The following is a 24,980-nucleotide window of genomic DNA, read 5'->3' as shown; positions in this document are numbered from 1 at the left end:
CACTTTCCCAAGCAGAACTTCCACCCCAAAAGGGAAGACGTGCCAGAGTCTCCGTGAAGTCCATTAGTGATTTCGCTATTGCTGTCGATTTTATGGGGAAGGGGCCCAGACACTATGGTGATGGGTGGCAATACAAAACTTGTTATCTGCACTCCAGTCGCTCCTAGGCAGCAGCAAGGCTTCTGCGAGGCACTGCACAAATGCACAGGAAGGCAGAGGTTACAGTCTCAGACATGTGACTGTGACGTGTCTAGTACATCTTTGGGCACTCAGACAAAAATAATAATAAATCTATTTTCTCTCTCCTAATCCTGCCATTCAATACTGAGACGATCCAGAAAACAGAAAAGGAAAACTGGGATTTATTCCCCGCAGGAGTCAGCATGAGGAATGCTTCACAAAGCAAGTTATTGCTCCGGGACAATGAATCAATGGTTTATTATCAGTTCAACAATTACAGAGGCAGATACAAAGCAGCCACAAAGGCCCAGTGCTAAGCTGGGATGTCCCGTTCTTTGCACGGTGTCCCTGTCACCTCCCCTCCACCCCTGGGCTGCACCTCAGCAGGCAAACTGCAGCTTGTAAAGTGCCCCTCAGTGCAGCTGAACCGTAATACTGCCATCAGTGTGCCTTAGTGCTCTGCCCACTGGGGGTGGACCCAGTTCCCTAGTGCGCTGTAGTTCATCGTAATGCTGTGCACCTCCAATCTTCGATCCATAAGAGGGCTGCTGTGGGTAAAGGGGGGCTTCCTGGAGCTCTACCGTCAAGTATGCAGGTTCAAGATGGCCCTTGGAGCTGCACCAGTCCAGCTGGGAGGTAGATTCTGATCTCACTTAGGGTCAGTGGTGATCCTACACCGCCAAAGCCAGTGAAAGTTTTGCCACCCACTTCAGTGGCAGTAGGATCAGGATCTTAATGTGGCGTAAATCCACCACCACCCACGGAGTTACTCTGGGGTTACACTAACGTCACTGAGAGCAGAATGGAGACAGCCGGAGAGACTCCAGGAGGAGAAAGCAAACCCGTCGTGCATTTGTACTGGTGTCCCCGTGGACTGATCAAGGAACAAACAAGGGTCTAGGGTTTAAGGGAAGATATGCGCATTCCAGCCCAAGGGAACGGCGATGGGCATTGTGGTGAAGGGGAGGATGAAGTGCTGATTCAAGGGGAAATAAATATAACAGCCCTTTTGTATCTAGAGGTAATTCACACACGATTTCCAAAGCCTGAGGTATGCAAGTTTTTGCTGAAAGGGCCCAATTCTGAGCTCTCTTACTCCGGTGTAAATCAAGAATAACTCTGCGAAGGCAGTAATAAAACCAGCACACAGAGAGATCAGAATCAGGCCCAACGCAGAATGAAGTCAAATTATCTTCTAAAATTATTTCTATTGTGTGCAAAACAGATAAAATACCTAGAGCATTATCTGGTAGGATCATCCAAACATCCTTACCCTAACCATCCTGGAAGGGTTTACCTAGGGCAATTCATACCATGATCCCAGACCAGAAAATAGCATGTGAGAATGGGGTCAGATTCGAATCTCAGTTACATCCAGCGTCACTCCCTACTGATTTCAATGCAGTAACTCTGGGCATAAGGGCTCCAAATCTCCACCCATTATCTCCGTATTTCATTCTGGAAATAAAGGGTGAAATGTTGGCTCCTTTGAAGACAATGGCAAAACTCCTATTGACATCAACAGGGCCAGGATTTCACCCATCATGCACGCTACTTATAATGGACAGGAGAGAAGAAATTCAGTAGCTGGTACTGGGCAGAGGCTGGCTGTTTTGGGACATGGGAGAGCTGGGAGTAGGGTCTGATGGAGGAGAAGGAGATACAGCATTTGCTTCCCCCCCATTCACTACATTTAGGGGACAAGTCACGGACCATGAAATCTGGTCTCCCCTGTGAAATTTGATCTTCTGTGTACTTTTACCCTGTACTATACAGATTTCATGGGGCAGACCAGTGTTTCTCAAACTGGGGATCCCGACCCAAAAGGGGACTTGGGCGGCAGGGGGTGCAGGATTATTGTAGGGGGGTTACAGTATTGCCACCCTGACTTCTGCACTGTGGTCAGAGCTGGGTAGCCAGAAAGCACCAGCTGCTGGCCAGGCGCCAAGCTCTGGAGAAAGGCAGCAGTGCAGAAGTCAGGGTGGCAATACCACGACCTTCTCCCTACAATAACCCTGTGACTCCCGCCAACCCTCTTTTGGGTCAGGAGCCCTACCGACACAACACCATGAAATTTCAGATTTAAATAGCTGACATGAAATTCACAAATTTTTAAATCCTATAACCGTGAAATTGACCAAAATGGACTGTGAATTTGGTAGGGCCCTAACTATGTACAAGTTTGCAACCAGATGGTTCAAAGCAGAAGTTGTCACATTGTGCAACATTCGCTATACGGAGGAGATAACCCACCTGACAGAGCAAAGGGAACCAGAGATCAGTGCCTCATTTCCCTTCTGCTCCCCCAACCTCATGTTCCCAGCCGACAAACCAGCACCCAGCACTCAGTGCAGATCTCTGACGGGAGGCGTTGTATTGCAGAAGCCTGGAGGTTCTTTGCTTCACTAGATTCTCATTTAGAGCACACAGACACTTGATCCCAAACCGTTATCACAGGAAACAATGGGTAGCTTGTAGGAGTCCACTATAAGCAGCGAGTGAGTCCAGCAGCCCGCTTACTTCTTAAGGGCCTGTTCTGCTTTGTTTGAGAGAGGGGGAAACAAAATCAAGGAGTCAGCATTTCAACACCACTCCTCTGGAATCCCCTGCTAATTACACACCGGACGTTTTGATGAACACAGTTAATATTTCACAAGTTCCGTGGTCTGGTGACTAGCGGGACGAGCCGGATGCACCAAGTTCTTGGTTCTAATTCTGGCTCTGCTCTTGCACCCTCTCTGCCCTTGGGCAAGTCCCTCAGAACCTTGATTCTTGCTTTGCAGAACTCCTCTGGCAGCAGGATGAAGCCCTCTTGTTCTCAGTTTCCCCATCTGTAAAATGGGGGCCATCTTTACCTCTTTAACAAGGCCATTATAGAACTTACATCGTTAACATCTCTAACACACTTTGGAAGGGGGCAGAGAGACAGGAGGAACCTAGCTAAGAATGCCCTGAGCCTCCCGTGATGGGAGAGGGCAAAAGGACAGGGCAGGGCTCATGAGATTTCCAGCCCACACTGCACTTCCAGTGTAGGATTGAGGTCTCGCAGGATTTGGAGCCTTGATAGGAGCTCTGTGCACAGGGCTACTTCCTGATTGCTGGTTTCCAGCAGCCAACCCACCCTGCCCCCCTTATCTAGGTCTTAGTGGCTTATGCTGTCTCCACTTCGGGGCTGGGAAGAAATTTTTCCCAGACCACCAGCTTGGCTAAAGCTGATTCTGTTTTTTCACCTTCCTCATAGTGAAACTTAGGGGTTAGGGCAACCGGGGTCTGGGATTCTCCCCACTCCCAGAGGGCACAGCTGGACCTATCTGGGAGTCGTTTAGTTGTCTCAACTGTTGGCAGGTGCCCAGCACAGGAATTTGCTGATTTAGGCTCCAGATCCAGAAAGGTGGATGGAGGCAGTGTGTCTAACGTGAATCAGGGGCCAGGGCACTACTCCAGGGGGACTGCCTCTCCAATGCGCTTGACGGAGGTGCTGGTCAAGGTCCGCTCTTGCTCAACCCCCAAAAATGGAAGAGATGCTAGCGGGCAAGTCAAGGTGCCCTCAGACCCTCCTACTGTGATGGTTGGCTCCCCCTGCGCTGGGGGACCCCAAGGATTGGCAAAGGATCAATGGGGTGCGAATGACCACACTGGGCTGTCCCCCGATGGGAACTTTGGATGTAACTTGACTAATAAAGCTACAGCCCGGTTCAAAACCCACATCCCATGCCCTTGCCTTCTTCTGGCAACTTGCACTAGCTAACTCTCCCAGCCCCATTCACATGGACTCACGTTTCCCTGTCCTTCCTTTACAATCTCAAACTCTTCAGCTGCTTCTCCAAACCCCTCTGGATCCGCAGCACTGGACTGGAAAGCTCGCTGGAAGGGACTTCTCCAACACTCCCTGCTTCTGGCCCAGGAAGTTCAGAGGAGCATTGATTTATTTATTCATTTTAAAATCTAAAGGCCTGGAAGGTTTGTTTAGGACTCCGGGTTGCTTCTCAGTTTATCTGAGCCCGTCACCAATGACCTAATAAAAACCAGCCACCCTCTAACTGAATGTGAAGCACAACGCAGCTCATCAATGCAAATCTCCCAGAGAGCGAGATCAGTGGGACCACACCCAGCAGTTTACCAATGTGGCTACATCCTCATCACTCTGTTAGCTTGGTGCCTGCTCCTGTTCCCATTGACCTAACCAGAGAGGGCCCCAGGGAAGAACATTTCCCAGTATTTGTTAATCGAGTCAGCCTGAGGCCCCCTGGGCGCTTTCTGCCACAACGGCCACGATCCTGGACAGTGGCTGCCTTACTAACAGAGATGGAAGAAAGAGGGAAACAAATGAAGGCACCTCACTCCCTGCCAGGAGGCAGGCCTGAACAAGAGTACTCCCAAGGGTCCTCTCAACGCCTCAGCTGTGTTTGGGAATGGGGAGGAGGGTGGCCTTAACACTGGTCCTTGGAGATGGAGTCACCAAACGTGGATGCTAGACAAATCCATTCTTATTAAACATGCCCTCGTTCAAACCCTGGAAACCATTGGAGACGCTAACCAACCAGGCAGATCCGATCCAGAGACACCATCCGGGTGCAGCCCTCACCTGCAGCAATGAACTTCAGCGAGCTGCTGAATATTCAGAAGCGAGACTGCCCCCTCTTCGGCCCGTCGTTGAGGAACTCATGGCCCAGCCCATTACCACATTTGCCGCAGGACACCTGGAAGATGCAAGGGAGGAAAACGAATGAACCAGGGCCAACTCACGGCCGCTCCCTTTGTGCTGCTATTCAGAGTGCGAGCAGCAGGCACAGGAGTGGCCCCTTTAACAGAGACAAGTCAGGGAGAGCTGGCAAGCTTCTGCTTTACTCTCTACAAGGTTTTCATCAGCACCTTCAAGGCGCCTGGCCGCTCTTCATACTTGGCCACGCTGTCAGCATGAATGGTTTCAGTGAAGGCCGGCCACGGAGACGAGTGCTGGTACTTTGCTGTGCTGGAGAACAGCTCATAACCGCATTTGGAGCAGACGTAAATGCCTAGGGAGCGGGACAGGAGAAATGACGGGTTAACTTCGGGTGGCACTAACCGTGCAAATTCAATCGTGTGTGAGGCACCTGGAACACCTGGATCCTGCTGCCCAGACAGAGCTCAAGGTCAGAGAAGATTACAATACAGCCCTGCTAAGCATGGACTCAGGCCAGGATACACCAACAGGTCACCTACACAACTTAGCCAAACCTACCGCCACCTGCTGTCACTTTCCAGTGGCCAAGATGTGACTAAGGATTTCATGGCAGTGGCAGGGATGAAATCTCAGAGCCCTCTGCTGCAAATCGCATGCCCCTGTCACATGAACTAAAGAGAATCCCATTTAGCTACAAGCAGTACAGGGCCTATGACACAGTTCTGAGTCCTCTCTGTCACACACACACACACACTGGCCTGTTCCTTATGCACCTTTGGCCCAAGCACAGCTCAGAACAGAAGCCCTGGTCCACACCCACCTCCTGCTGACCCCAGCCCTGGCATCGTTTGTCCAGCAAGACTGGGCCCAGCTCATTCTATTGCGAACTTAGCTGGCTCTGGGAGTCTGAGCTACCAGCCACTCCCATGCACTGGCTGGGGTGCCAGGTGGCTCCTCCTGGGGATTCATGTGACTCGCGGGGCCTGGCTGGCATCCGGGAAGGATCCAGTTCAGAGTGACACTGTGCCAGGAGATGGGAAGACACTGGGGGCGCAGCACCCTGCAGAGAGGGTCTGGGGTTCTGTGCGGCCACCCAGGGACTGGGGGAGCTCATACTCAGGCCCCACGGCTGGGCTGATCAGGGCCCCCGTGTTACCAGGAGGGGACTGGCAAAGGGGCTCCTGCTACCTCCAAGCCTCAGTAGCCCAGCCCCTCTGGCTGAAGGCCACCCCCATGGACAGGAGCCCTGCCGCCCCTATGGACAGGAGCCTGGTCACCCCTATGTGCCATGGTCACCCCTATGGACAGGGGCCTGGCCCCTATGGACAGGAGCCTGGTCACCCCTATGTGTCATGGTCACCCCTATGGACAGGGGCCTGGCCCCTATGGACAGGTGGAGCCTAGCCGCCCCTATGCGCAATGGGAGCCCAGCCCCTATGCACGATAGCTGCCCCTCCCCCGGCCGACGGCCACCCCTATGGACAGGAGCCCGGCCGCCCCTATGGACAGGGGGAGCCTGGCCACCCCTATGGACAGGAGCCCGATCACCCTGGGGGCCATGGCCACCCCTATGGATAGGAGCCCAGCCCCTATGGACAGGGGGAGCCCAGCCGCCCCTATGGGCAATGGGAGCCCGGCCCCTATGCATGATGGCTGACGGTCACCCCTATGGACAGGAGCCCGGCTCCAATAGACAGTGGGAGCCCAGCCACCCCTATGGACAGAGGGAGCCTGGCCACCCCTATGGACAAGAGCCTGATCACCCCTAGGGGCCATGGCCACCCCTATGGACAGAGGCCCGGCCCCTATGGACAGGTGGAGCCCAGCCGCCCCTATGGGCAATGGGAGCCCAGCCCCTATGCACGATGGCCGCCCCTCCCCCGGCCGACGGCCGCCCCTATGGACAGGAGCCCGGCCCCTATGGACAGGGGGAGCCCAGCCGCCCCTATGGACAGCAGCCCGGCCTCCCCTATGTGCCATGGCCACCCCTACGGACAGGAGCCCGATCACCCCTAGGGGCCATGGCCACCCCTATGGACAGGAGCCCAGCCCCTATGGACAGGGGGAGCCCGGCCCCTACACACGATGGCCGACGGTCACCCCTATGGACACGAGCCCGGCTCCAATAGACAGTGGGAGCCCAGCCACCCCTATGGACAGAGGGAGCCTGGCCACCCCTATGGACAAGAGCCTGATCACCCCTAGGGGCCATGGCCACCCCTATGGACAGGAGCCCGGCCCCTATGGACAGGGGGAGCCCAGCCGCCCCTAGGGACAGCAGCCCGGTCACCCCTATGTGCCATGGTCACCCCTATGGACGGGGCACTCCGGCCGGCCCCTGGGCAGCCCCCGCCGGCCCCGCGCTCCTACCGGGCTCGAAGTGGCCCCGAAACGCCTCCCCGCCGAAGAAGGCGCAGAAGGACATGGCCGCTGCCGCTCGCTCGCCCGCCGCGACTGACCCCGGGGCCGGGCCTGGCTCCTCCTGCGGGCACCGGGCCAGGGCCGCCGCCCACGGGCCGCCAGGGGGCGCTGCCGGGCAACGCAAGCGAGCCGGGCCCCGCGCTGCCGGGGTTCAGCCTGTCCCGGGTCCGCAGGCGCTGCGGAGAGTCCTGGGCAGGGGGCGCACAGGCTCCTGGGGGCGCTGGGCCAAACCCAGCAGCGGTGTAAACCCGCCCGCCCCCCGCCGGGTGCTGTAATCACTGACACTGGGTGCCGGGGCAGGGGACTGTGACTTGCACCAATCTGAGACCTGCAGGGTGAGAGCCCAGTAAGAAACTGGGCCTGCGTGGCCTCCCGCTTACCTCCCACTGGCCTCAGTGCATAGGGTGACCAGACAGCAAGTGTGAAAAATCAGGAGGAGGGTGGGGGGTAATAGGAGCCTATATAAGAAAAAGACCCAAAAATCAGGACTGTCCCTATGAAATCGGGCCATCTGGTCACCCAACCAGTGTAAACCGGCTGACTCCACGGCTTTAAGGGAGTTACCACTGCTAGAAACCAAGGTGCGGCAGGGGCCTGCTTTAACTTCAGTCTTCTGTTGGCTTCTCTTCCTACTCCCCCTCCTCATTTAGCCCTGATTTTCTCCCCTTCATGTGGCCGTGCAAATCAGGAGTAACTCCCAAGAACCCAGCTCAGTTACTCTGGATTTACCCTGGGGTAGCTGACATTGGAATCTGGCCCAGAATGTTCATCTTGACATTCCCTGTTTGAATAGAAATTGCTCCCTCTACAGGGTCCTCGTAACCTTCCCAATGAGCTGAATATTTCATTATACACAAGCCTGCAGGGATCTGCCTGATGCACCAGACATTTCATGTGTCATCTGGACACTGAAGAAATGTGAATGGCACATGGCTGGTAGCAACCCAGGCCCTGCAGCAGCAAGCAAGCAACGCTGCAGAATAATGGATTTTGCCTGGTTTAGCTGCAAAGAGTTTGTGAAGGACACTTCCATACCTCCCTCATCTAAAGTGGTATATTTTGAGCTGCTTGTTACGCTCAGGGACATCACTAATCTGCACAAATGAATAATCAACAGCAATCTCATACTCTCCCTGGGCAAGTTCCTAGGGGGGGAACTGATTTGGAGTGGGAGGTGGAGCTCTTCACCTCAAAGATAAATCCAATCAAGTCAGTTTCCTTCTGACAACTGATGGCCTTTGTCAAATGCACTGTCTCAGTACAGCAAAAACAACAAGGAGTCCTCAAAAGTGGAATCTCCTTCCTTAGAGGTTTTTAAGGTCAGGCTTGATAAAGCCCTGGCTGGGATGATTTAGTTGGGGATTGGTCCTGCTTTGAGCAGGGGGTTGGACTAGATGACCTCCTGAGGTCCCTTCCAACCCTGATATTCTCTGATTCTATGATTCCTTGTGGCATCTAAGAGACTAACAAATTTATTTGGGCATAAAGTAACAAATTTATATAAGTTAACAAATTTATATAAATAAATTTGTTAGTCTCTAAGGTATCACAAGTACTCCTGGTTTTTTTGCTGATACAGACTGACACGGCTACCACTCTGAAACCTGTCTCAGTACAGTTCCCAGGGGAACGGTGTCACATTTCTGTTATTACTGATTACAGTGTATAAGTACCTTCAGAGGGAGAAAATACTGGATGCTATAGGGCTCTTTAATCTAGTGGAGAAAGTCAAAACAAGAATCAATGCCTGGAACGCTGGAGCCAGACAAACTGAAATTGGAAAGGCACAAATTGTTACCACTGAGGGTGACTAACCGTTGGAACATACTCCCCAGGAAAGTGGTGGATTCTCTCTCTTGCTGTCTTCAGATCCAGAGTGGAAGAGATGCTTTAGCCAAACACAAGTGACCGGACTTAATACAGGGGTAAGTGGGTGAAATGTATGAAGCTGGGATGCCCAGGAGGCCAGACTAGGTGATCCTTTCTGGCCTTAAATGCTTATGAATTTGCATTGCAATAATGAGATAAGGCACTAATCAAGGACAGGACACCATTGTGGTAGGTGCTGTACAAGCACATAACAAGTGACAGGGCTCGACCCAAACAGTTTACAATCTAAGTAGATAATAAGATAGACAAAGGGTGGAAGAAAAGCAGCATTATTATTCCCATTTTAAAGGTGGAGAACTGAGGCCCAGAGAGAATCAATGACTTGTCCAAGTCACACAGGAGGCAGTGGCAGAGCCAGAAATTGAACTCAGGGCACCTGAGTCCCAATCAGTTATTTAACTGATGCTTTTGCTCTCCCTTGCATCACAGAAATCACTAGCCTGGAGGGCAACATCAGCAGAGTATATTGAGTCACTGGGTTATGGAGAATTAATTCTAGCAGAGGCTGCTTTAGGATCATGATAGAAGACTGCTGCTACCCAGCTTGTACCTGTTCTGGTTCCATACCTGACACTTGAGAAGTCAGGATGAAAGTTACTTAGTGATAACATACACTATCTAACCCTATAAAGAGACCGCAGGCCCCATTCATTGCTATGCAAACAACTAGAGGATTTAAAGACAATAAGGAGTTTTCTATGTATATTAAGAACAAAAAGAATCCTGATACTGTTGTTGGTCCATTACTAGATGGAAATGGTAGAAACTTCAATAATAATGCAAAAAAAGAAGAAATGTTCAATAAATATTGCTGTTCTGTATTAGAGAAAAAAACAGATGATGTAGTCTCATCCAATGATGATAACTCTTTTCTTCTATAAGTATCTCAGAAGGATGTTCAGCACCAGCTACTGAAATTTTAAAATCTCCCTGATAGCAATCTAGAGACACTCTTCTCAGGCTGAGAACCTGACCCCACCCACCATGTCACTCTGCAGCTACACTCTCCATTGCACAGATAGAGTTTGTTTGAACAGCTGCACACAGCCCCTGGTCCAAATGCCTGCAGCCTAGATAGACAAGTAGGACTAGGTTAGCTTGCCCTAGTGCCCAAGATACTGGCCTGATTCTGATCTCCCTTAGACTGGTTTTACACTGATGATGTTGGTGCAGTTACCCCTGGAACCTGATTCTCCTCTCCCCCCGCCCCCCGCCCCCCACTGGTTCCACACTAGTGTAACTCCACTGACTTCTGTGAAGCTGCTTTTGATTCACAGCAGTCTACATGAGATTAGAATCAGGCCCACTGGCCAGGCCTCAAGTCACTGCTCCTGTCAGTTTTACCCTGGTGCAACTCCATTAGCTTCAGAGGCGTCACTCCTGATTTAACCTGAGTACGGATGGGGCCGTTTATCTGTGCGTATGCTTAGCACAGCTCTGCCCTCTGACTTCCAAAGGCAGCACTCAGCAGAAACTCAGCAATTGCATCTCATGCATTTTCCTCTGTCCCCCTCCCAGGGGATTTACCGCTGGGTCTGAAACACCCCATATTTCCTATGGGGTCATTTTCAATCCTTTTCAGAAGTACGGTTGGCAGCCCTCCAAGATTGCCGTTGAGTCTCTTGGGATTACATTTAAATCTCCAGGAGATGGCTGAGAGCAACCTAGGAGATAAATCACAGGGCATTCTGGAAGCGAATGTTGAACGCTGAATCCAATTTATACACTAGCCCAGCCAGTGTTTAAAATGCCATGGTAATGTATGTTTGCCTGCCCAGCAGTTTCATTGTGCTTGTATTTCTTTACCTTGTGCGACATTTTATGTCATGACGTAAAGTCTGTGCACCATCACTGATCTACACATGCATGCGGGCACGTTCGCGTTGTCTCTTTAGTCCATGCTCACTGCAACTATCTCGCGCTTTCAAACAAAGAGAACAGACATAGATGATGGTGAGGGCTCTTCAAAACACAGCAGCTCCAAATGTACCATGTACGACTGTTGTTACAATGACAACAGGTGTAAAGACCCCCCGACTATAAAAACTGCCTTCGCAAAGCCAGTGAATTTACAGCAGAACACATTTTGTGTCATCGAGCATTTTTCGTTCCATAAGGCTAATCTATGAAGTTTTACTGTGTCTGTCATTTTCTAATGGCATGCTCTATTGTTTTCTGTATTTTAAAGCAATGGAATAAACTAACACCCCCATGCACGCCTACACGCACACATTTAAACATGTATTAACAAGCTAAGTGACTTGAACCCAATCTTGCGATTTAAAAATAAGATTCACATTACCGTACAACTGGAGATTTTGCAGTATTGTTTGTTTATGCAACATGCTTAAAATGTGAAAATATGATTCACACAATGCTCCTTATTTCCTCCGAAAGAAAAATGATGGCTCTGTCGTGAAAGCGTTTTAGACGACAGTAGGTCAGTCACTAATGCTATTATATCAGGGATGAAACCTCCCAGAATAAATCAAAACAGAGTTGGCAACCCTATCAGAGGCAGAGCCCTTCCCATGCACCAGCGATTCTCAATCTCCTTGAGGCCAAGGAACCAAATCTTACAGAACATTGAGTCTGCAAAAGATGGCAACTGAACTTATTGAATTCCCATTTTACAGGGGCATTGCAGGCACTTGGCAAATGTTCCCAATGCTAATCACTCTTCCTTGAGCCTACTAGGAGAAGCTTTTCCATTCAGGATGCCTCGGCGAGTGTTTGTAAAAGACCTCTTGAGCGGAGTTTGGCGGTGTCTATCTAACACCCTGGATCTGCAGTGTGGGTTGCATTATTATAGCTGTTTAATGGTGCAAAGTGGGATCCTGCAGACTGTAGCAAATCCCCCAGATTAGGGACTTACAGGCAGAGGCAGTTCTTTGCGGCTGCAGAATTCTCTTCCCTTGTGTCTGGCTGGCAACAGCCCTGTAGTGCTGCAGAGTTCGATGGGACTTTCCGTAATCCCAAACCGGTTACGACTAGTCATGTAGCCAGGTTAAACCTTCGTGTAATGGGGTGCATGCCGCGCCCCATAGGATTCGGCCCCTTGGCCCCGCTCCTTAAAGACTCAGGGATGCTCCAAGCTGGTGCAACACCCATTCCCTTTATTTTGTGTTCATTTCCTACCACCAGTTTCCTACTATTTACATGGCTTGGCCTCACTCCGGCCTGACCAGCAACAGACTCCTTCCCCCATCTGAGCCTGACCTTCCCCTCTTGGTCTCCACCCTTCTTCCGCTTCCTCGCAGCCTTTTAGCTCCTGCTAATGAGGCTGGCAGGTGCCAGCAGTTCCAAGCACTGGCTATTTACCCAGCCCCAATCCATTCCCCCTGATTGGGGCTGGGGCAGCAGGAGCTGATTAAGGGCTTTCCTAGCAGTGCCTTGTCACACTTTGTCTAAGTGATCAAATTGCTGGCACTCCTCAGCACCCTGAATTTGTCACCTACCATCTGCCTGGATAGCTGAGCCTGTAATACACTCCACCTACTGCAAAGATCTGTCCCCGTAAGCACCAGCCCAGTGATTTTGCAACTCCTGCTGATGCTGAAGGTTTTGTACTCTTCAGTAATTGATGTGTTTTATCTCTGAGACCTTGTTATTTCATCGCACATTTGACCTTGCTGAAAAATACCAGTGCAAACTCCCGTCTGCTCTAGAGGAGTGTTCTGGTGTCTGGCCTCTTTATTAGCAGTAAAAACGTTTTCTCACACCATGTTCAGCGCATCACTGGGCTAGCCTCTGACTCTGTTTCTTCAGCTGCTGAGATCGATGCTTTAGTGTAGGAGCCGTGAAGAGCGGAGGATGGGGGTATGAACATTAGCACCTCCACCTCTGCTTCAAGAGAGATCAGATAGTTTTCTCCACACCCTGGGGAAAGCACGAGGACTTTGGAACAAGCAGAAGGGAGTCTGTCCCCTATCTAAATTCTAGCCAAAATTTTACACTGAGCCCATTGCATGCTGGGACAGGAGGCTGGGAATTTAGTTTGTCCTGGGTGGTTACCCAGGCAGGGCAGGAATGACCAGCAAAGCTCCCAGGTATGTCCTCACTACTGAGCCTCAAGGCTTTGATTAAAGGAGCTATGGGTTTAAAGACACAACACCTTGTTCCTTCACAAGGGGCCAAGGAATTTCTCTTAGAAACTAGATGTGAAAAGGATATTTCCTTCTTGCCCTTCCCCATACCTGCACAGTCCAGAGACCACTGACTCCTATTGATTTCTGTAGGTTTCGAATCAGGTGCCATGTGAGTGCAGGAGTCCGGCTGTATATTCCCACCACATGCACGGCATCGATATTTTGTAAGTGTTGACACTTCCCCCCAGTATTTTCTGCTGCTAGTTTCAGGCAGATCTTCACCCCACGGTCACAGGAGAAATTCCTCTGCCTCCAGATGCAATGCAAAGCCTTTCTCTAGAAGCAAAGCCACTAACATTACCAGTGTCACAAACCACCTACCCCAGCTCCTGCTGCGTTGAGCACTTCACTCCCCCCAGAGGATTGTGATTGCAAACTTGTCAAAGGTTATTGATCAAGGAGGAAAGAAGATCCAAAGGGTAAGATCCAGTATATTGGCCCTGGCAGAATTTTTAGTGATAGTTTAGCTTTCCCTTTCGTTGCCACTGTCTCCATGAATGTTTGTCCCTCAACCTACCTGGATCAGCTCTTAAGCCCATCCCATGATGCTCCCCTTCCTGATCCTGCCCTGGACATGGAAATGAACAATGAACTCAAGTTGACACTCTCTGTTTGGTTTCTTTCTCAAGATACCTGTCATGCTACGTACCCAAAAAGTCTTGTGCCACCGTGTGCCGAGTCAGGACGCCTGGGTCCTGTTCCCAACTCTGTCACTAACCTATTGGTTGACGTTGGACAAGTCACTTAAATTCTAGGCGCCCAAGTCACTTACATTCTTGGATCCTTGGTTCCAGCATCAATAAAGTATAGATAGTCACACTGGCTTACCCTGCCAAGTCGCTGTGAGTCTTAACAGTTGCTAAGCTGTTATGACTCCTCGGATGAAATCTGCCATAAGAGGGGAAAGCATAATATTAATAAATCATAATCATAATCCATGTATTATTCCAAATCAGCCTGTATGAATGAACAACTTCCCAGCCTAGCTCTCCGTCATCTGTCTATCATCATTGATCTGAGTTATGTCTACACCTGTCAATGTGCATTAGGTCCTGTTATCACTAAGAGAACTGATGTTCCAGAGCCCCTGAATCCCTCTCTCCGTCTGTCCTCCCTCCCCAACTCATTTGGATTCAAGCAATAGGTTCCCACTAAAGCGGAGGTCCCAGTGCCAAGCTGTTGAAAAGGCAGCAGCGCAGGGTGGCCCTGGAGGGAGGAGAGGAGGCAGGGTAAGAGCAGTATCGAGCATGAGGGAAGAAAGATGAAGGGGTGCAAGGAAGGCTACAGAGGAAATGGGGGAGGGGGATCTCCAGCGGGGTTGGAGGGACGGGGAGGGGTATCGAGGTGTGTGATGGAGCGCAGCAGCACCGGGTTGGGCCACAAGCTGTTTACTCTTATTCAGCCTGTGCAGTCAACTACTCCGGGTGGTTTCCAGTCCCTGCTAAGGGTGTTGGAAGTAGCCAGGCCCCAGGTTGCTTCCTGTGCTGGTGTTGGAATAGAGGAAAGACAGCTAAGGCCTCGCCTCTGCAGGGACTACCGTGTACCTTGTTTCAGTGGCCTCTATGGGGCTTTACAGGGGTGCAGAATAGCCAGGTGCAGGTCTGCCCCAGCCACACTCCCAAGCCTCAGAGCTTCCGCTCCACCCTCAGCCGGGCAACTCCCCTTTTGTGGGGCATTCTGTGGAGGTCCCTTAGGCCTGGTTTCATGCCCCACGTGCTGGGTAATAACATGGGAGGACGCCATGTGTCTCAAACTGTCCCATGTACAGCCCTTCTCTCAATAGCTTTCTCACTAAAGAGCTAGTGTCTGTCTGTCAGGAAGAGCCAGCAGGGCTCAGGAATTATTCCAGAGACTAATATTGGGGGTGGGGTTCAAACTGAGTGTGTTGGTTCTGGTTCTGGCCCATCTCTGCTCCCACTGGCCCTTCCGTCTTTAACCTGCTGTGATAAATATGTTTGTGTCCACTGGGAACCAGAGTGAAACAAGTAGGTCGCTTAACATTATGCCACTTCCAGCAGTTGGTAGCCCAGGTTGGATTTGAACTAGTATCCTAGAGGGGGATGGCCCTGCAATTACCATAATACAGGCATCAGTTAATAAGGCATTTTGCTGTTGCATTGAAAGTGTAACTAAAGCATTTTGGGCCAAAAATTGTCCTTCCTTATGCATGGGCATCCCCTACTGGTTGCAAACAGTGCTGCAAATACGGGCCAGATTTGGTCTCATTACTCTACAAGAGAATTGGGGCCAGATCCAGAGAGATACCAGGTACCCCTGATTCCCGTTAGAGCCTCAGGCTCCCAGCACCAATCAGGAGTAGGCCCTTAAAAACAGATTCTCTTCTCCCCAGCTGTCTCATTAATAATGGTAGCTTGTTCCCGGGGGGCCGCTAGTGAATGCAACACTCCCAGCTGTGGTTTGTTGCATGAATAATACATATGTTCAGCTATTGTTATAACAAGATTTTAATGATGCCGCTGCCTCCAGGATACGTCTGCCAGCAAAGGGCTGTGTCTCAGATTATAGAACTGCTTAAAATAGCCTCCGTAGTAAACACTTCGGAGTGAGGCGGAAACTGGCTAGTTAATATCTGGCTTCTTAATCCCCAGCTATAGCCTTTAGAGTGGCCACAGAGCAGACAATGGCACAGAATTCAAATACCAGGCATGGAACAAATGTAGGACATGCCCCTCTAGTTTTAAAAGCCATTTTAAGGAAATCAAACTGATTTGGTTTGGCAGTGAGCTGTGAAGAACCATGTACTTCTTGTAGTCTCTGGCTGTGCTTGGAGATTGTCACCTTTGATGGCTCCTTGGTGACTTTTGTGAAATGAGATGGTGATCTTTGGTATCCACATAATAAAATCCACCTGCACATGTGGCTATGCTGCCTCCTGGTTTGAGCAGGTGTCTACATATTTCTGTTTGAAAGAGATTTTCTACCTAAAACTGGCCTCTTTTATAAAGAAAAATATTGACAAGAAGTTTTTGTATCTGTCTGAATTTTTCCACTTCTTCAACAACAAAGTTCTCAGTTTTCTAAAACAAACAGTATAAATACCTAAAATGCCAACTACTAAAAAATATTTAATTTTTAGAAACCAAAACCAACCAAAAAACTGGAGGGGGAGGGCAAGGGGGAGACATTAGTTTTGTTTTGTAGGCAGGGCTGGCTCCAGGCCCCAGCGCGCCAAGCGCATCCTTGGGGCGGCACGCCACAGGGGGCGCTCTGCTGGTTGCCGGGATGGCGGCAGGCGGCTCCAGTGGACCTCCCGCAAGCGTGCCTGCGGAGGGTCCTCTGGTCCCCCGGCTCCGGTGGAGCATCCACAATCACGCCTGCGGGAGGTCCACTGGAGCTGCGGGACCGATGAGCGGCAAAGCACCCCCCACGGCGTGCAGCCATGCTTGGGGCAGCGAAATGGCTAGAGCCGGCCCTATTTGTAGGGGTTGTTGGGGAAAAAAAATCCATGAAATTTTTTGAATTAAAAAAAATCCATGAAATTTTTTGAATAAAAAAATGATTTATTTCAAAATTTTGCCTGAACAGTACTTACTGTTTTCTGACTAGCTGTACCTGGTTTCTCCTCCTGGCTTTCCCAAGGGTTCAGTGTGTGTGATGATGGGTCCCTGATTTTGGCTGGGGCTTCTAGACACTACTATAATGTTATGGGTTGAGACAGGTCAAACCTCTTTGAAATTGTGTGGGGCTAGGGGAAGGTAACCACTGCCCTGCATGTAAGATAGTTGTAAAAAGTCAGGTAACTAGGTAGTTGAAACAATAGCAGTCTCCACCCCAGACACAGGCATATGTCACTGCCCAAAGCAAAAAGCACATATGGGCACAGGGGATGTATTAGCTCTTGTTGTGAAGGGGTGAGTGTGTCTGTGAGAGAAACAGCAGGCAGAAGCTAAGAGAGAAGGCAACAAGGAAGCACCAGGTACTGTCATAACAAGCTGTGGGAGCATGGCACTGCAAAAAGTCTAGAGAGAGAGCTTTTGGGGCTGAGTGCTGGCTAACAGGGGCCTGGACCTGCGAGCAAAGAAACCGTCTCCTGCTGTTTGATTCTTGCTGGGTGCAGGGAAACAGGACTTCGTACCTTCTTCGTAAATACACAGGATTGTATCAAAGTAACACCAGACTCGTCACCAATTTCTCCTGCTAACTGGAACAACATGCAAGATCCTGAATTTTTGGCTGGCCTCTCAGGTAACAAGGGTTACATATTTAAACATCATATAAGAACAGGGGTAACGTCCTAAAGGAATGTATAGATTTTAAAATCTCTCACCTTAAACTGTATCCAGAACTGACTCAGATGCCAGTGCAAGCTACGCGGCAGAGGGGCAAGGTGTATATCCCTGAGTACACCCGCAGCTGCATTCTGCCTAGCTGAAGCTTTGAAGCAGTCTTCAGCTGACACCCCAGATAGAGGGCACTGCAGCCATCCAGTCAGGAATCTCAGCTGTCCTGTTGCAATATTCCCTAGAGGGCCTGATCCTAGCGTTTCGTTAGGGATGTTAATGGGAGCAGCAGGACTGAGGCCTCTGTTGCAGCCCGTATCCTGTGAGCTCCCAGCACTCATCATCCCAGCCTCAGTATAGGGCATTGAAAATACATCAACAGGGCAATAAAAAAAAAAGAAAAGAAAGCATCGCCCACAGCTGAACTGGGCTGTTAATATGGGAGAATTTGAAGTGATCCTAGAAGGTCCAGAACCACCACCCTGATCCTGCACTGAGCATGGAGAGATTCACCCTTGAAACCATACAACCATACAGTTTGTTTGTTTGCTCTTGTTTAGCACATGCTCAGAACCCTGGAATACCCACAAGCATAGGCAGCCCCTGTCCCAAAGAGCCTGAGCTCTGTAAGACAGAACACAGCACATGGGATGATGTCCTCACACATACAGCAGTGGGGCTCCCAGGGTGGTCCCTTGTTTTATGGATTATAAACTCCCTGCTTGGATTTGAATGAGGGCAGGCTGGTGGTATTTTAACAACATGGATTTCCTGCCCTTAGTCAAAGGGAAAGGAGTTTAACCAGGGGGAGCCAGCTCCACTCCGGACAAGGGAGAGGGGCCCCTTCGCACCAGCTCAGGACCAGTCCCCGATTTTCCTTTCGCAGGCTCTTGTTTGTTTACTTTTTGCATTTCGTTCAGTCTGGCCCCTACCAACACACTGGATGGTTTCTCTTCACCCACCGCCTCCTGGTTAATTTTCCGCTAGCAGGGCCCTGCAATGCTGGGCTTGCGAACGCCAGGATGGGAAGGTTTCATTGGATTTGGGGGGACATGAACCTGCTTCCACTGGATTTTGTCCCCTGCTTTCCCCGGTTGAGCTGCCACTGTTCCTTAAAACAGAGACACTGAAAGCCCCCCACCCCCCCTCCGCTCGCAGGGGCTGCGGCTGGACTCTGGACCGACCCCGCTCGCAGAGGCTGCCTGGGGGACCCGCACGCCGCTGCCCTTTCCCCGTTCCAGTGAGCAGCGTGCAGCGGGAGACGTGCCAGCTGCAGTCACGTTAGCACCGGGCCGGGGGGCTGAGGGGAGGGCGCGGGGGGGTGGTATTTATAGCATCTGGCCTCTGGGGCACAGCGGAGGGGCCCATTGTTCACCTTCATAACCAGCAGCAGGACGGAGCCCTTCTGCCACCCCTGCATCTGGGGGACCCTTCTTCGCACCCCCAAGCTATGGGAGGCTGGCGCTGCTTTGGCAACGTGACAAGGGGAGGGGGGGCTCTGCAAGGCTCCGGCTGCGGAAAGCACCAGCCCTGCCAGCGCCGCAGCAGCCGGGGCTGACCATGAGCCGGTGCCCGGGCCGCCGGGCTGCTCCCCGCCAGCCAGCCGCGCTCCCTCCCCGGCGCGCCCCGGAGCAGTCTGCGATGCGAGCGGGCGGTGCGGGGCGCTGCTCCTGGGGAGACCCGCGCTAAGCTCCGCCACGCACCGAGCTGGCCCGGCTCCGCCGCGGCAGAGGGACCGGGAGCAGGTGCCGGGACTCTGGGAGCCGAGTTCAGCCCACAGGGACAGTGCCAGGCAGGCCGCTGCTTGCAGCAGCACCGCCCAGGCGCCGGGGGTCTCGGCGTGGGCCCCTCTCTCGCGTGGGCTGCCGCTCGTGGGCGGATCGCCGCTGCGGTGCCATTCCCGGGCGCTTCTCCAGCTGAAGGATCCCGGGGGGCCGAACAGCCCCGCCCGCCGCCCCCCTTCCCCGGCTCCCAGGCAGGTGAGTTCCGCGGAAACCTCGAGCTGGAGGCAAACAGGAGAGTCGCGAGTGGGACCTTTGGTTTTGCAGCCTGGGTTGCAGCCGGGCTGCGTGGCCGGAGGGCGGTGCACAAAGACCAGCCCCAGGGGCTGCGATGGGCTTACACCTCACGATTCAAATCCCAGAGGCAGCTTGTGTCTCAACCAGGAGTTTGTCCTCGCGTTAGGGGCCACCCAGGAAGAGCACAGGGCTGGAAGGATTTCGGGGCGGGCTGTGTGCTCTACACACCCCAGGGAAAGTCCTCTGGGGGCCGGCCACCCGCGCCGCGTTGGAAGCAGCAGGATAATACAGCAGCTGTTATGGCTAGAAATTGTCACCAATGCAATGAGTTGTGAGGCGCTCAAGAAATTACAAAAAGAAAAGTTCTCCGGACAGTCGCCCACTTAGAGACACCCAGGGTGAATGGATTCACACGCGTGTTTGTGTAACACGTTTCTGCAGAATTTGTTGTGAACCTCAAAAACTCGTGTCACTAGTGGAATATATGTAGTAGAGTAGGGATGGGTTTTCAACTACAAGCAGTTCAAACCTGACCAGACATGAATTCACCTGTTCTATAAGTCTGATGTGGATTATATATAACTGGAGGGCAGCTGTGAGGAACGTCTGGTGAGTTCAGCATCCAGTAGAGACTTTCAAGGTGATCTAGTTAATATGGAGATATGCCTATCTCATAGAACTGAAAGGTCATCAAGTCCAGCCCCCCCTGCCTTTACTAGCAGGACCAAGTACTGATTTTGCCCCAGATTCGTAAGTGGCCCCATCAATGATTGAACTCACAACCCTGCGTTTAGCAGGTCAATGCTCAAACCACTGAGCTATCTGCCATGTAGCCTCAATGGTATCTTCAACTGTGGGGACCAGGTGCTGCAGTAGATTGGTGATGGCTCATGGGGGTTTTCTCCTCTCAGTAAGATGGACCATTTTAACATCGGATGAGGGTTTGGTGAACTATGGAGAATGACTGGCTGGTTTCCCAGGGTTTAGGCTTAGAGATCCACAGCAGAAAAAGCCACCGTCCTCTTACCGCCTCGACTCCCCCTCCACCACAAAAAAACCCCACCCTTTCAGAGACCAAACACTAGGTGTGGAGAGTAAGATGCTTTTAGAGACTAAAGGCAAGGCTTCAAGGTCAGGCGAGAGGACTACTGGCAGGGCAGCCTAGACCCAAGACCATCTCCTTCCCAAGCACCTGGCAGTGACCAGCTGATCCCCGCAATGCTGCTGGAGTTTTAACGGATCCTTAGAATCCTGCTCCTACTTGGCGACTGGTGGACGCAACAGAGGGGGAAGGCCTTTGTGTCTCCCCTCTCGGTGCAGTCAGGATCCCGCTAGCCAAGCAGAAGTCTCTGCAGCTGCTTTGGCATGAGTTTTACTTGTCTTTCTAGTGAATCCAGTACTGGGGAAGGGTGCAGAATTAACAGACCTGGCACCATGGCATCTCTCTTCCCAGAGCAGTGGTCATTGTTATTTATGTCTATTGCCTGCAGATGTGTGCACCCTGCTGTACAGACAGCCCCTTCCCCAAGGACTTTGCAGGCTGAATGCACTATGCCTTGGATCATGAGAATGGATCAGTCTAGGGGTGTAGAGAGGGGGGAAGCTCTTCTATATGCACCTCCAATGGCTGTCTGTGGGGGGCTCCCTGTGGATCTAGATCCACAGATGGAGAGAGGGCAAGGAAGGGAGAGCTGGGAACCTGAGGGTAGCAGTTGGGCTCCACAGGCTTCTTCCAATCCCCCAAACCCATAGGGTAAACAGGAGCAAGGCAACACACTGAATCTTCCTCCTCTGCTCCAGGGATCACCGCCCTCCCTGGGCTCAGGGGGCTGCTGCTGTCAAGGAATACTAACAGCACAGCCGTATTGTCCAGGGTCAGTAGGAGACTCCAGGGTGGCTGGGAGACAGACTGGAAGCAAAGAGAGAGCCTCCATGCAGTTGCCCCAGGAGATTTCCTTGAGATCCCCACAGGATCAGCGAGCTGCTTGCATGTATAAGGGCTGCTGGATGCAATGCCAGCAGCCAGTAATATTGAGGCTCCAATCCTGCAGTCCAGCCCCTGCTACCCACCCACAGCCCTTTGCAAGATCCTGCCTATAGCTTTTATCAGGGGGATGTACTGGGGTGGATGTCGGCCATTAATGCTGCAGGAGAACCAAGTAGCTCTGAAGGTGACCTGTAAAAGAAAGAATTTGGATTCAATCTCCTTTGTTTTGCTTCTTTATGGGATCTGAAAGGTGCATGCATGAGTGAGCGTGTTGGCATGCAGGGTTCTTTTTCCCCTTATAAATATCAGGCATCTCAAGTCTTTTCTTCCCTGTTTTTGCTGGATAGCTCCTTGGCTGACTCAGGGATGTGGATTAGGTGCTTTCCAAGTCTTTAGCTGAAGGCGCTCGTTCCATAGTAAAGAGAGCTCTTTTCCAGATTCTGAAGGGACCGTTAGATAAAACTGAATAAAAATCACAAGCAATCCCCTCTCTTCCTCGATACCTTTCATGTTATAAGCCCAGTAGTTCATGGAGACAAGGCCTGAATTTTTAATGTAAAAAAAAATGGAGACACATTTTGAAAATAGAAGAAAACATGCCTGCTCCAGCCTTTTCTCCAACAGGAAGAAGCAAAGAAAGGGCACAGCCCCCATAGTTTTGTCCTTTTCCAATTATTTCCAAGTAACAAGCCAGGGCCGCGATATGCTCTGAACATCAGCGCCCCCGCTCCTTCTAGACCAGTGGTTCTAAACCTATTTATCAGGGTGGGCCGCCTATACAGCTCTCTCTGTGTTATGGGGGACACATCCACACAATATATATGCTCCCTTTCTGGCCCTGAGGATGTCACATGGGACACAGCTGTGTGCTGACTGGGCCGCAAGCAGCCTGCAGGTTGAGAACCCCTGCTCTAGGCTCAGAGCAGAGTGACTATCCAAGTGCACATGGACGCCTCTGACTGTTCTTTGGTTACGAACAAGTGATCTGGGCGCAGCTCCGAATCGAACAAGGGCTGTGCCTAGGGCTTTGAAATCTCTGTGCCCAGGCAAGCGGTGCCAGCCACTCTGCCTTCTGGATGCTGCCATTTCAAATTAGGTCAGTCATTCATCGCAGATCGATTTCTGCAAAGCTCCCTCCCCAGAGAACAAGGCGGAATTTGTTATCGGTGGCAGGTGCCGAGGGACCATTAAGCGAGGACCTCTCGCTGCAGCGTGTGTCCTATGGATCAGAGAGCAGCAAGTCACTGGAGGTGGCAGTGGGGCCCATGGGGAACGGGGAGCTGAGGACACGACTTACCTGCCTTGTTCTGTGGTCTGTAGAACAAGCGATGTTATTTTTCATACTGGGTATTTATTATTTGTGTACGGCCAGCCTGATCTCTGTGAGGCGCAGCGCAGCGTTAGTGGCAGCAGATACGGGCAAGTGGACAGACAGCCCGAGTCCCGAATCGCAGCAGGGCTAACGGCCCATTCCAGTGGAGGTCAATGAGAGATGTAGCGCTCATCTCCCTTGAACACATGCAGACCCCATGTCTGAATCCCGCTGCCTGCACAGCAGGATTTCTGCTGCTCGTCAGCACTGGAATGGGGCTCTCTCCTTGATGCCCGTGCTCTTGGATGTGAGTTATATGCTTAGAGTCAGAGAAAACAGCAATGCCGAGAGCTGCTCGGGGGTCTCCCTAAGAGATCCCTGACCCCTCAGAGACGAGCCTGTCGTGGAGCGAGTGCCTGAACAGAAGTTATTCTAATGCACCTGGGATCAGGGCCCTTTGTGCTAGCTGCTTTCTAGTCACATAGTAAGAGAGAGTCCCTGCCCCAAAGAGCTTCCACTCTAAACAGAGACAACAAAGGAGGGGAAGCACCTACCCAGAGGTCATAACTGGGCCTAGGGCCTAGGTCATCCGACTCCTAACCCAGAAGCCTGAGCTCTAGGCCACACAGCCTCCTGCAAGAGTCCCTTGGTCGTATTTTGAGCCAGAAAGAGAACCAGAGGCTAATGTGGACTCCTTAAAAGACTTAAGAACGCCCCCTCCTTGAGCCAGTGGTCAGGTTGGGATTAAGTTTGCATCCCCTGCGGAAGACAGAAATTTCTCCCTGAGCTGTATCAGTAAAGGGAACCGGGAACTGGGTGTTCAGTTACACCTCCATCACTGGGGCTACCCCCACCTCTCCGAGATCAAAATTCAGCCCCTCCAGGAGAAGAGGGCACTCATACTACCCCCTCCCTCCAGCTCTCCAGGCCATTTTAAAGTGACACTCTCAGCACCTTCCATCTCACCTCATGATCAGCCCGGCACTTACGCAGTGACCCAGAGGCACGAGGGGGAGTGTGGTCACACGTTCTGTACCTGTCGTTTTTATTTTTATCTGGGCCGAGCTGTGAATGTCAGTGCTCACAAAGGTGAAAAACTGGGATGGCGCCAGCTAGGCAGGGCAGAGGAGGTTGGGACTGAGCTTCCTGGCCCAGTCCTGCCAATGGCCCTCTACCCAGACACACAGCCTTCCCCATGCCCACTGGGCACCTCACTTCTAGCCTGCACCCACCCTACTATTTCAGCTGTTGGTCTGATCCAGCTCTGCCAATGCACCTCAGAGCTGTCCTGCAGCCCCCTCTCCCAGCCCCCATTCCAGCCCTGGACTCCCCACCCACACAGCTCTGCCACTGCCCCTCAGTCCTCACCTGCAACTTCCTGCAGTTGTAGTCCTGAGCCTGACATCCTTCTGCTAACACCTCAGTGCTAACCTGATATGCAGATAATTTACATCTTTTGATTGCAGTTTGGTCTCCTTCAAACTGCATCACTTCCTAATCAAAGAGCAACTGAAGGAGCTCTCCAGTCCCCAGACTCATAACGACAGCAGTTTTCTGTATCTGTATATTTCAGTGACAATTAGATGAGGGATTTTTCACCCTTTTGGTTGGCTCATAAATCAGTCTCTTTGAAGTAAAGCAAAACTCTGGTGCAGTCTCCACTAGCAGCCCGCTCCCTGCTCAAGCAGTCACTGACAGGTTTAATAGGCTGGAGAGAACTCCTGGAAATTATTTTTTCAATTAACTCTGGCTAATTTTGCAACAAACGCAACCCCTAATTTGGCAGTGGCTCATCTGGGGATAAGATGCTGGGAGCTTTAATTGGATAGCTTCCAGTTGGATGAACCTTTATATTACAAAATGATTGCATAGCATTTGTAAGCATCACATGTTCATTTTAATAAACATGGTAATATGGTAAATAACTACGGTAGCCGTTACAGCTTTGTGCAATTAAAGTGTTATCAGACTAGAGACATGGATGTGCTCTCCAAGAAAGATCAGACCAAATGAACAATCCTAAACACTGGATCATTTCGGGATGCAGCTCTCCTTCACCTCTATATTGGATCAAATCAGAACCCTGGATCCAAACACCTACGAGCTCTGAGGAAGTTTGG

The 24,980-nt window shown here is 51.4% G+C and overlaps 2 protein-coding genes across 5 annotated transcripts in view; one reads left to right on the top strand and one right to left on the bottom strand.

The window, feature by feature from the left end:
• Window positions 1-419: 419 nt before the first annotated feature.
• Window positions 420-7,317, bottom strand: MSRB1 (methionine sulfoxide reductase B1). 3 transcript variants are annotated; one of them, XM_050967324.1, is made up of 4 exons: window positions 7,214-7,317; window positions 5,053-5,195; window positions 4,718-4,880; window positions 420-3,011 (listed from the first exon to the last, which is right to left on the bottom strand). In XM_050967324.1, the coding sequence occupies exons 1-4, from the start codon at window positions 7,266-7,268 to the stop codon at window positions 2,938-2,940; spliced, it is 435 nt and encodes a 144-aa protein (XP_050823281.1). In that variant the 5' UTR covers window positions 7,269-7,317; the 3' UTR covers window positions 420-2,937. The 3 variants fall into 3 exon arrangements, with proteins under 3 accessions (XP_050823281.1, XP_050823282.1, XP_050823283.1); XM_050967325.1 differs by having other exon boundaries at window positions 4,766-4,880; XM_050967326.1 differs by having other exon boundaries at window positions 420-2,719; window positions 4,766-4,880.
• Window positions 7,318-19,419: 12,102 nt separating this feature from the next.
• The window catches only part of LOC127057958 (testis-expressed protein 2-like), a 35,790-nt gene continuing 30,229 nt past the window's right edge, over window positions 19,420-24,980 (top strand). For both annotated transcript variants that reach the window (XM_050967260.1, XM_050967261.1), the window contains exon 1: window positions 19,420-19,522. The gene's annotated coding sequence lies outside the window, so the exon portion shown is untranslated. The remainder of the gene's footprint in view (window positions 19,523-24,980) is intronic.

Source organism: Gopherus flavomarginatus, chromosome 9 (assembly GCF_025201925.1).
Source record: "Gopherus flavomarginatus isolate rGopFla2 chromosome 9, rGopFla2.mat.asm, whole genome shotgun sequence".
NCBI classification, from domain to species: Eukaryota; Metazoa; Chordata; order Testudines; family Testudinidae; genus Gopherus; species Gopherus flavomarginatus.
The sequence above is the reverse complement of the archived record's forward strand: the minus strand, read 5'-3'. Positions and strand labels throughout refer to the sequence as shown.